Source organism: Mytilus trossulus, chromosome 7 (assembly GCF_036588685.1).
Source record: "Mytilus trossulus isolate FHL-02 chromosome 7, PNRI_Mtr1.1.1.hap1, whole genome shotgun sequence".
NCBI lineage: Eukaryota > Metazoa > Mollusca > Bivalvia > Mytilida > Mytilidae > Mytilus > Mytilus trossulus.
Window position 1 is genome coordinate 59143440 of NC_086379.1, and position 12591 is coordinate 59156030.

The 12591-nt window shown below is 33.7% G+C and overlaps 1 protein-coding gene across 1 annotated transcript in view; it reads left to right on the plus strand.

Annotated features, from left to right (window-relative positions):
- LOC134726554 (uncharacterized) overlaps positions 1 to 12591 on the plus strand; it is a 67575-nt gene that overhangs the window by 30927 nt on the left and 24057 nt on the right. The window contains exons 3-11 of the mRNA XM_063590960.1: positions 5 to 309; positions 2522 to 4983; positions 6162 to 6404; positions 6656 to 6828; positions 7617 to 7790; positions 8175 to 8318; positions 8933 to 9057; positions 9975 to 10145; positions 11672 to 11770. Coding sequence (XP_063447030.1) covers positions 5 to 309; positions 2522 to 4983; positions 6162 to 6404; positions 6656 to 6828; positions 7617 to 7790; positions 8175 to 8318; positions 8933 to 9057; positions 9975 to 10145; positions 11672 to 11770 — 3896 coding nt within the window. The remainder of the gene's footprint in view (positions 1 to 4; positions 310 to 2521; positions 4984 to 6161; positions 6405 to 6655; positions 6829 to 7616; positions 7791 to 8174; positions 8319 to 8932; positions 9058 to 9974; positions 10146 to 11671; positions 11771 to 12591) is intronic.

Consider the following 12591-nt stretch of genomic DNA (forward strand, 5'->3'; position numbering starts at 1 on the left):
TCAGGATTAAGAATAGGTACATCTGCGGAGGTATTATTTCGAAATGACCATAGCATGACATATTCATCATTTGAATGGACAGGCGGTCCAGATATCACTGCATCGGCTGTTATTATTGACGACAACAATATCACAGTGCCAGTGACATCTGATAACGTCAACAATGTTGGATCATTCAATATCACATCTAGTAATACCAACACAAAGGATTTTGGTGTATATCACGTACAGTTAATTATTACAAACAGCAAAGGAGTTCACTATGAAAACATGGCTTTGTTTTATGAAGAACCCATTGTCCTTACCTCTGTGAGTATCAAATAAGTCTGTAATAAGCTAAGGAATAACACTTTTCGCACTCTTTCTATTTGAGCAATCAAAATACCTTGACTGTATAGTTCTATGTCATATACTGACCCGATATCACTTTTCCTTCTGAATATTTAAATCAAAGTTGCAGAGTGATATTAAATGATTCATACAACCTCTTCAACCTGTTCTTGTTTCAAATGTATATAACGACACGTGGAACGACTTAAACTTATTTATTTTACAATTTTAGGGGGGGGGGGGAAATTCACTTGTTCATATTTTTCTTGAAAGCTATACATTATGTTATATGCTTATTGTTGGGAATTTTGTCCAAACTCATACACATTCGTTTACCATCGATTGTGGGTTTTAACAGGTAATGTACATTTAATTCGTTGTGTTGTATATTTCTCCGACTGAAATAAGTCCTTTTTAGAAGGGGATTTCCCGCAATACTTAAATTGAATAAATAACATTAGCACATTAAACAAAAATTGAAAATGTTTTTCTAGATTGCAGTATAAACACAATATTAATGAATTGACTTGACATATCGACGATATAAGGATTCGGCCCGAAACGGGGAAAACGCTTGGCACGGCCTCGCATTTCTCCGTTTCTAAGCATTTTTCTTATATCGTTGAAATGTCAACGCACTATTATTGTCTATCTATATAGTGGTAATGATTTACCTTGACTGACAAATAAACAATCGAATTGCCTGTTAGAGCGTACATATTCAAATCATATGGATGATTGGTTGCTAGATTTTTGGTTGCTTTAAGGTGTAATATCACCAAATCATGGTACGTCACATCCGGTTGTATACGAAAATAGGTCAAAAACAAATATTCCCTTGAATTTGACAGTTGAAGGTAATTAATCCTACATTTTATTGCAGTAAAATATTCCTGTGTCATAAACATAAGTCTTGGGTATTTCAAAGCACCCTTAATTTTTAATTTGGATTTCTAAAGAATGTTTTGTAATCTTGAGGTTACATGGTGACTAAACCTTGTACACAGATAAAATAAGGGGAGACATTTGATTGGTTAACTTCAAGTGATGTTTATTTTCTTATATGTAGTGAAATGTTATATGACTTTTTTTCTATAGTACTGGACAGGATAAATCCTTATTCATGCAAAGTTTTTTTTAATTTGAAACAAAGATAAATTCTGCATATTGTTTTGAAAAGTGCAAATTAAACAAAGACTAATAGGGGAAATCAATGGTGGTATTACATCTAATATAAGTGCAAGGCAAATATTTCATGAATGGTAATGAGGATAACAAATTGACTGTTAATACAATAGGCATTTCATTTATATGTTTTGGAGTTTAGTATAAGTTCCATTTTCACTGAACGAGTACACATTTTTGTTTTAGAGCCAACTGAAGCCCTCGCTGTGTTGAAGGCATATTAGTGATATTCCGCTGATTTCTTTACTTTGGTCGGGTTGTTATCTCTTTGATACTTTCCCCAATCTCAATTTCAGGTCCTGTCAAAGAGGCCATTCAAGATGAACCTCGCGGAAATTTTAACTGTGAATTCTGTGGAAAAAAAATTAAATGTGTTATATGAAAGTCTTAAACTTGCAGTGAGGCGAGGGTTTTCGGTCGGTGTGTTGTAGTCCTTACTGTGACTTTAAAATTAAGAATACAAATATTACTGTTCATTTACTTTGTGTTTTTTTTATGCTGTGCATGTATTTGTTTTGTGTGTGTCATTGATGGATACCCCATATCCTTTGTGTTTTTAATCTATTATAATAATAAATGTTGTCTCTCGTGCTGTGTGAAGGCCATAGAAAGTATTCCCGTGCATCTTTTGTATTTCTAAAGTAATGATGACTTTTTAGTTATCTTTTGATAGCTTCTTTTATGTGTGCCACTAAATTCTCTAAATTTTACAGCCAGTGTATGTACTAAAATTAAAATAGTAGAGGAGCGAAAGATAACAGACGGGCTATAAACTTTGTTTTTCTTTTATGGGCATGTATTGACTTATAGGTGTTTGGGTATTAGTATCGTTGTGAGTGACTATCCTTTCATTCAAAATCTAGCGAAATACCCAAAATTTCATGAAAGTTATTAATAAAAGAAAAACAATCTGAGCACATCAATTTGTTCTGGTGTACTTGACTTCTCCCTTCTGGTTGTAAATACAATGTATACAATATATTCTAAGTATATGCCTTTTTTCTAGGTTAATACACCTTCAGAAGTACTCCTAAATTCAGCATTTGAAATGACCGCTATATTGTCATCCGGTAGTAACGTTGAATTTGATTGGATAATGAATGACGACGATTCTGCTTATAAATTATGCCAACACACCGTACGCGAATGTACAGCTAACTACACTTATTCTACAATAGATATATTCAATATAACTTTAGTTGCTAGAAATGAAGTTAGCTATGGAATACAAACTGAAATATTTGTGACTGTCCTGAAAGAGGTCGCTGGTTTAAGTTTTTCTCAAAGCATTGGTGCAGTTAATACAACTAGAAGTGCAGAATTCGTTTTGATACTAGACTCAACTGTCCGAGAACCAATGGGAAATCTCACAATCGTTATTGACTTTGGTGATGGAATGTCCGAAACTACGAATTTATATGATATAGCAAATACACTGCTGACACCGGGGAAAACTTTTGCTCATTTGTATTCTCAGCAGGGAGAATACGTTGTAATGGGAAATATCAGCTCTACAGTAAGTTCCCAAAGTTTAAGTAATGTTACAGTAAACGTGTGGGACGACATCTCTCAATTATCTCTTGATGTACCGAAATTTGCGCAAACTGGTACAGATGTTAATTTCCAATTCCAGAACTACCCACCAAATGGTTTTGAATATACTATCTTATATGGTGACGGAGGCGAACTGAAAAACAACGCAGGTGTCCAATATGCTGCATTTGACAGTACTCCGTGGACACATAGTTATTCTTCCCCTGGCATATATGAAATCTCTTTATTAGCCATCAACGCAGAGCAGACAAAAGACTGTAAACTCAATATAACAATCCAATACCCTATAACTGAGCTGATTATCTCCCCTCCGGCTTTACCGTTTCTACGATATCCTACACCAGACGGAATAATTGAATTCGAAATTTCACAAGTTTCAAATGCAGATCCACCGACAAATGTTACTTGTTCTTTTTCATTTGAAAATAACGAAATGTATATAGAAAAAGTTGTTGACATCGCATACATGCAGCCTTTAAAAATGTCTTATACTTACACGACAGAAGGTACTAAACATGTAAACGTAACGTGTATCAATGTAGTGAGTCAATTTACTGTTCTGACTCAACTTGAAATTAAATCAGTCACGCTCAATGATTTTCATTTCTCATATCCTACCGAACTTAACGTGAATATGTCTGTGAATGGAGATAATGAGGTAAATGATTTTTCTGAGGACATTCAATTCAAAATATCATTATTGAACTGTACCAGATTTCCGCTAAACTCTTCGTTACAGTTTGACTTTGGTGATGGAACACCTTTATCAGATATATTTGATTTTAACGTTCAGCACAGCTTTACAAAAAGAGGACAGTTTCTAGTGGTTGTTACTATATCTGACTCGACATCAATAACCACAGTCAACTTACCAATTAGGATCGGAAGGGTAGATTTTACTGTAGACAAATATATAGGAAGTGTTGGTCATCTCCCGTTTGTTTTTAACATTTCAGGACCACCAAGTGGTGGTTCGTACCAACTCTTTGTCGACGATGGCGATAAATATGACTTATCAAGTTCAAGTACCCCAGTTTTAAAATCACATGTTTATAAAGATTTCGGAAAATATTATCCAAAAGTGATAGCTACTTTTCCCGATTTTACTGAGATACTTTATCTTGAAAGATCTCTCAATACAGATTATAACCTATCCGTAATTATGATAGACTTTAATACAACCGTGGATCTGCCTCCAGGAGAAATAACAGTTATTGTATCTAAGCATCCTTTAGCGGACGACCTACCGAGTGTAAAATGCAGATTCGATTTTCAAGATAAAATAGATGTAGTACCAAAAGAAAAAACACAAGATATAACTACTGACAACCCTTTGATTTATCATTTTACCTACTATACTCTTGGTTATCCTATAGCAAATTTTACCTGCTTTAACCAATATGATCGCAGCGAAAACATAACTACTTTAACTGTTGTAAATGAGTGCTTCCCCTTGACCGGAATATTTGACAGACAGTATTCTAATACATCAAACCCATTGAAGCTTATTACATCAGAAGATGTAGATCTATCGAGCAGAATGCCTGTGAAATGTGCAGATAAGGATGTCGGATATAAATGGAAAATATACAAAATTGTAAATGACACGGAAGTCTTGATCAATTACAACCCTCCCGAAGTACCGAAAGGCTCATTGAGGTTCTCTAGAGGAGGCGTCAGAGAGGGTTTGTACAAAGTTACTTTAAACGTCAGTCTACCAGAAACATATGTCTTTGAACCAACATTTATACAGTTTATAAAACCTCCTCCATTTGCATATATCGATGGTGGATCTCAACAGCAAGCCGCATTAGTAACACCAGTTGTTAAAATAGATGCTTTGACTTACTCGTATGATCTGGAGCAAGGATACGGTGGAAACACACACTTGACATTTGATTGGTCATGTAAAATGTAATTAATTTTAATACTTAGAAGTTTAAGGCTACCACTTTCTGAAACAGTTAGACACATTATAAAATATAAAAACAAGAAGATGTGTTATGATTGCCAATTAGACAACTCTCCGGAACAGACTAATTGACACAAAAATTAACAACTGTATATAAGAAAGAAGATGTGGTATGATTGTTAATGAGACAACTATCCACAAAAGATTAAAATGACACAAACATTAACAACTATAGGTCACCGTACGACCTTCAACAATGAGCAAAACCCATACCGCATAGTCAGCTATGAAAGGCCCCGATAAAACAATGTAAAACAATTCAAACGAGAAAACTAACGGCCTTATTTATGTAAAGAAATGAACGAAAAACAAAGCTGTAACACATAAACAAACGACAACCACTGAATTACAGGCTCCTAACTTGGGACAGGCACATACATAAATAATGTGGCGGGGTTAAACATGTTAGCGGGATACCAACCCTCCCCAAACCTGGGACAGTGGTATAACAGTACAACATAAGAACGAACTATAAAAATCAGTTGAAAAAGGCTTAACTCATCAGATAGACAAAAATTACAAGCGGACGTGGCAGGGTAATTATACATCCCGACACAAAAAGACACAATGAACAGATCTGGGAGTACTCGCAGTTATCTGACAGCTAGTTCAAAGCCACTAACAACTCATAAAAAATCATGCCTTTATGACTAAACACTCAACCCGTACACATCCAACACACAATGGATTTAGTGTAAAGACGTCATAAACAGCCAGAGAAGAACATGACCGTGTGCAATGCCAAGTCACAGGTATCGACAGATTGTAGATCCATGAAATTCCCCATACGACATTCAACAATGAGAAAAGTCTTTTTTTCTTCTTTTTTAATTTGTATTGTATGTTTATGGTACATAAATATAGAACCACTACGTCCAGTATTCATGAGGGCCCATTGATTCAAATACAATTGTTTCCGTTCGAAACATGAAGTTAAAATACCGATGATAATCTAAACTAAACAAGCACAGGAAACCATACAAATATATAGGTAGTATCTAAATCGTAAGATATCGAAACAAAGATAAAATGTAAAAATTCTCTTACTTCATTTCCCTTTTCTTTCATCGGTGTTTCAGCCGTTAATCAAATTCATTTTTCATTTTATACAATTTTTTAGGGTAGGTAACGCAAGCGATTTGGCTGACCTGTCAATTAACTACGAGAATAATTTCCAATCATTTCTGGACTGTAGCGAGTTACTGGATACAACGTTGCCACGTGGAAAAACAATATTGAAGATGCTGAACAACTCATACCAAGGTTACGCAGTATCAGTGAATGTTTCAGTAGATAACTTAATAACACCGTTTACTCAGCTGATATTGGCTGTTCCTGGATCGCCACCAATTGTTTCTATTGTGTAAGATTTAAGGATTTTATATTTTAACTTATTTTCGCATTTAAACAATAAATAATGTGATAATATATTTTGATCTAGTTGAAAATGCAGTTAAAATATTCGAAATGATTTTTTTTATTCATTAAATAATTATTGAGTCAAATAATCATGCCAAAGTTTATGCAATGGCAAAATGGCAAAATTAACATTCAATAGTATAAATTGAGAAAAAAAATACAATACAATGCAATACAACTGATTTTGTTTTAAAGGTGCACAATCAACTGCATGGCGAAATATGCTGTAATGGTGAAGTCTATGTGGTATGTAAAGTGTACAGATTGTACAACAGAGGACATTCTGTCATATCAATGGACGATGTATTACAAAGACTTAAATGGTGACTGGCAACATATAACAGATCTAACAGAATTCAGCGATACAAGTATGATCAATATATATAATAGAACATATAAAATAATGTGGGGTTCGAGCGAATTACTTAAACCTTTTTTTATATATAAATAAGGCCGTTAGTTTTCTCGTTTGAATTGTTTTACATTGTCTTATCGGGGCCTTTTATATCTAACTATGCGGTATGGGCTTTGTTAATTGTTGAAGGCCGTACGGTGACCTATAGTTGTTAATGTCTGTGTCATTTTTGTCTCTTGTGGACAGTTGTCTCATTGGCAATCATACATTTGTACCACAACTTTCTTTTTTTACACTTTATCGGATCTAACAGAATTTAGCGGTACAATTATGATCAATATTCTGTAAAACAACTTATTTTCGCGTTTATCCCATTTCACTGCGATTAAATTAAGCGATTTTGAAATTTGATTGATGTAGTTAAGTAATGAAAGATCATAGTTGACATATTCGCGTCGATTTATATTAGCGTTTTTAAAAAATCGTGAAAATAAACCACTCGCGAAAATTGGTTGGTTTACAGTAATACAAAATATAGAATCAAATGGGGTCGAGCGAATCAAGCAAAAGTCATGAATTATATTCTCGTTTAGCAATACCATGTTTATATTTTCATTTAACCTCAATATTCTAGTTCCTGTTTGCCAAAAGCCTATATCTTCGAATTGCCATGTCTGATATGAAATTATCGTCAAATTTAAGTACACTGTTACAAACAACATTAAACGGGGGTAAAATCAGTGAGCAACAGCTCTCACGGGTCTATGTATGTTTCCAATTTATTATGAACATATATTTCAGGACCTACAAGCAAAAGTTTTGCAATCAATGACAACACACTGCAAGTAGAAATGGAATATAAATTGACTGTTTTTGTAACCGGTTATGGTCGTGAAGGGATTGGAGAAGCATCATCGACATTTTTAACAAACAGTGCTCCGTATGATGGTCATTGCGAAGCAGACCCATCAATAGGTAAATATATTCTTGAAGGCCCCAGAACACAGTTATTTCAATATGCCTTTCCTTTTTGGACAAACACCCCCCCCCCCCCCGAAAATATGAAAGTCGCACCTGCTCTATCAATATTTGTTTTTCACAATATTTCGGCAATAAGACTACCTCTAGATATAAACACTTTCTGTTAAGATCAAACTAATTGTGCATACCGTATACTTGTTCTCCTTCTTTTGTCGATGAGAAGGGTGACATATACATGTATGTGTAATCCCCTTAAGAACAATTGAAATAGGTAAAAAGGTATTAGCCCCCATTTGATCTCAAATGATACATTCCTTAATCAGAATTATGAATATCATCTGTACTAATAGACTTCATAATTTTTCTTTTTAATGTTAGGTAATGCTTCTACGACAGCTTTTAAAATTATGTGCTTCGACTGGAAAGATGAGACAGAGAATCCAATGAAATATGAGTTCCTCATAGTAGAAAAAAGTGATGAAGACGACGGTATTGAGAAGGAAACATCGTTTCAGTTTGGAGGTTTAATTTTACGATTCTTTCATGCACACGCAGCGATTTTTAAGAAAACAAATATTAAAAATTCAAATGATTAAAAATGTATTCACATTTAAGGGGACATTTAAAGAATGCCAACAAATGATTGCATAAGAACTACGGAAGACAAACATCAGTCAATTATATTTCTGATTTATGTGTTCTGGTCAGGTATATATAAGTGAAAATTTCGTCCCTTAGTGAAATATTTGTCACTGGATAATCATCACTCATTTATTTTAAGATCGAAACGGTTATTAATAATTTTTTCTTCAAGGTATGGTGAAGATAAGTATGCTTAACCTAAAGAACGGTGGTCAGTTGTATATTATGTGAACGCTAGTAAAAAAGTATCAACATCACATAGATATAGGAAGATGTGGTGTGAGTGCCAATGAGACAACGCTTCATCCAAATAACAATTTTAAAAATGTAGAACAGTTTATTTATAAAATAAATCAATTTACTTTAATTCCTTGCAGTAATGTGTCTCGTCAAAAATGCGTATGTTAAGCTTCATTCGAGCAGGTATTTCTTTGATATTTGATACTAGTAATATGTATGTATGTCATTTTCATAAATTTATCATATGGTTTCAGGTGAAATGACTGCGACTGAAATCAACTTTCCTGTCGGCGATCCGGACAACAATGATACCCTATACTTACGTGTCAAAATATATGATGTGTACGGCGACTACAATGTGTCAGATTTTACAGTTATTGTACGTATTCAAGATTATTAAAGGAGTACCAAATATTTTCATGGTGGGGTTAAACTCACAATTCGCATTGTTACACAGCCAGGAACTATTCCAATTGCCGTAAAAGTCACCTAGATATCAGTTCGATTATTATTTATTCTTGTTATTTAAAAAATTAAAGACCAATTGTAACTTGTCCGCACTTGTTCTTCAAACTTGCTAGTCATATTTACTTTAGGTTCAACAATATATTAGATGGTGCAATCAAGTGGTCTTCAGTAATGACCGTGGGAACATATTGCTTACTCGATGCTAAAAGGTTATTGGCTCTAATTATGACCTTGGCCTTAAACATTGAAAATATTTTTTCAACTTATACAATTGTTTTCGTAGAAAAGTTGGAAATTCTATTGAATTGAATGAATAATAGGAATAGTTCGTATGGGTATCTTCTTATCGCGATTTGTTTGGAATACTTCGTAACGTTACAACTGTTTCTTGTTTTATGTGGTTGCACAACGTTTATAACCAGAGTATTGCATGTTGATGTTGTAACCAGCTCCTCCAGCTTTTTTTCTAGACTCATTTTTTTTCCGTTTTTTACAAAATTATATAAGATAGCGAGAACCTTCAATATATACGTTCACTTATACCAGAACATTACATTCGTTGTGAAGGTTTATCAGTAGCTCGCTTTGTTTTACATTCCCTGGTCGCAACTGCTTTCGGCTTTTACGGTATAATTCAATTTTGTACTTAGATAAATGCATTAGCATGTTCAAGTGAGATTAAATAAACAAAATGGTATTTAAATAAGGTGATATGATATGATTGCCAGGCAATGAGACAACTATCCATCAGAGTGCATTTTCATGGGTTTGAGTATATAAAGTCATTGATACACACTGTTTCCTTTATATACTCTTTTCACTTTGTAGTCGATGCCACCAGCAGAATATGTACCAAAGGATCCTAATGATGTTAATGCCACAAACAAGCTATTTGATGACTATGATGAAACATTTGCCAAAGTAAACAAAGGTGGCAACACTATGGCATTATTGAGACTAATGGATTCCACAGCAAGTATATATGCAGATATTGATCTAGTAAGTAGAATGAATAAAAAAGTGTGTTGTTTTTCAAATATAGTTCCAAGGAACATTTGCTTATAAACATAATAGAATGAAAAATCAAGTACGAATCACTTTTCAAAATACAAAGGAAGTAAAATTTGAAATCATATGAAGAAAAACTTTCATAGTGAATGTTTGTTTGTTTTGTTTGTTTTTTTATGGGTTTTTTTTGCGGGGGGAATTCCTGATGGCTCGATCCAAATCTTGTCGGAAAGTTAAGTAGGATAAATAAATAAAAGCATACACCAGAACTAAGGTTTGTTAGATTAACTAATTATTGATGATCTAGGGGATGTAAGTCATGTATTCATTAATTCTTCAATTTAGAGTATTCATAACTTTTTCGTTTTGAATTCAAACAAAATAAGTCATTTCGCATCAAAGCAATGCCCAAGAGGGTGTCACAAGCGGGTACCTAACACTTCGGTACTGTCATGAAAATAGGAACGTTGTGTTAGAGAAATTTGCAGTTTCAAACATTTGGAAATTATTTTCTATTAAGAAATACATCACCCTCATGCAAAAGTCCTTTTCTTTGCCAGGCTTTAGCTATACTTTTTCCTTTTCGATTTTATCAGGTCTTTAACATTTTGATATTTTAAGTTTTATATTTTAAAATATTAGCCTTTATTATCACCATATCTTTGCATCTACCAAACCGGTACATTTGATCTGAGAAACAGACAAGACGTGACCTGTTAAAAATCTTACATTTTTATCATTCCACAATAATGTAAAAGTGACGTGTTTGATGATTTACAGCCATTTAGCTTACATTTGATGCACAAATTACAAAAAATGTTTCTTTACACCGAATCGTTAGAAGTATTTGTTTTAGATCAGTTATGGTTACCAGTATATTTTTTTCTTACCGGACCCGAATTAGTGAAGTAACATCAATACAGATTTACGTTGTTTTCGTTTTGTATTCAAACAATAACAAATTTTGATTATCATTTAGAAGTTGCTGAAAACAATTCGCCTAAAAAAATGAGAATGGAAATATGAAATGTGGTAAAGCCACAACAACCAAACCACAGAGCAGACAACAGTATAAAAATGTATAGATTCAATATTCTGTTTCAAATCAAATTGATATACCTTGAGCGCTGGTATCAAACCTAGAGACAGTACTCGTCAGTTTACCTAAAATCATGGAAAATAAAGAGGCATAACATTGCATTGAAATTAATAATAATGCCGACATTTTATGATATTATGAGTGAGATAAACCATAATAGTTATATAAGATGAAGACACATCCTATATGACCAAATGAAAGTATAAATAAACATAATTTAACATAATATATCAATACAAATTTACATCGGTAATGGATCATGAAATATAATAGCATACTATTCCTGATATATAACACGAGACCTTATGGTTGATACGAGAATCTTCCAAATGGAATGTTATTGGTAATGAAAGTAAATATTTTTTTTTCTTCGAGCTTTTCTAAACTTTATTTGTGATACAAGTTATTTTTTTGACAGCCTACACCTGGTATTCCTGACTTGTCAACGCCAATGAAATGTGTTAACTATACAGATAGCGGGAGTGATCAGTCTAGCGTGAAATCAAATCTTCAGCAGGTAGCATACAAGATAACTTATAAAAGTCATTCTGTTTCGTACACAGTTTCAAAGTTGTTCAGGGGTATCGATGGCCAAGTGGTCTAAGAAGTCAATAAACAAATGGAAGTTTTTAACGACATTGACTGGCACGGTCGGTAGAAAATTAATGAACTCATTTGAATACCAGGATTGCAATTTTGTAATGCTCCAGACGCGAGTTTCGTTTCAAACTACTGTATGATTATCCTGTCACTACTAAGGTTGTGAGTTACAAGTGCGCCTGGGTCATGTTTTAATTGGCTAGGATTGACGTTTTCCTACTGTAGGTTGGTGGTTCACTCTGAACACTGTGACGTTCTCCAGCAATTATAAACAAATAATTATAAAAGTACTGAAAGTGGTAAATACACAAATCAATCAATCAATCAACCGAAGGTAGACAGACATCACTGACAATATGACACATGCTAACTATCCACCAACATATACAAAAAAAACAAAGACCAAACTAGACGATATGCACAACAAAGATAATTATTAGCACCAATCTTACTTCTCATGATATGTTGTGTATATCGTATTGTTTGGTCTGACGTACTACATTATAACCATGGTACCTTTGATAACTAATTATATTTTAAATAGCGATTTTGAAGAAAAAAACATTGTTAATTTAAAAAAAGATGTGGTATGATTGCCAATGAAACAACTGTCCACAGGAGACAAATATGACAGACATTTTCAACTATAGGTCATGGTACGGCCTTCAACAACAAGCCAAGCTCATACCGCATAGTCAGCTATAAAAGGCCCCGATATGACAATGTAAAACAATTCAA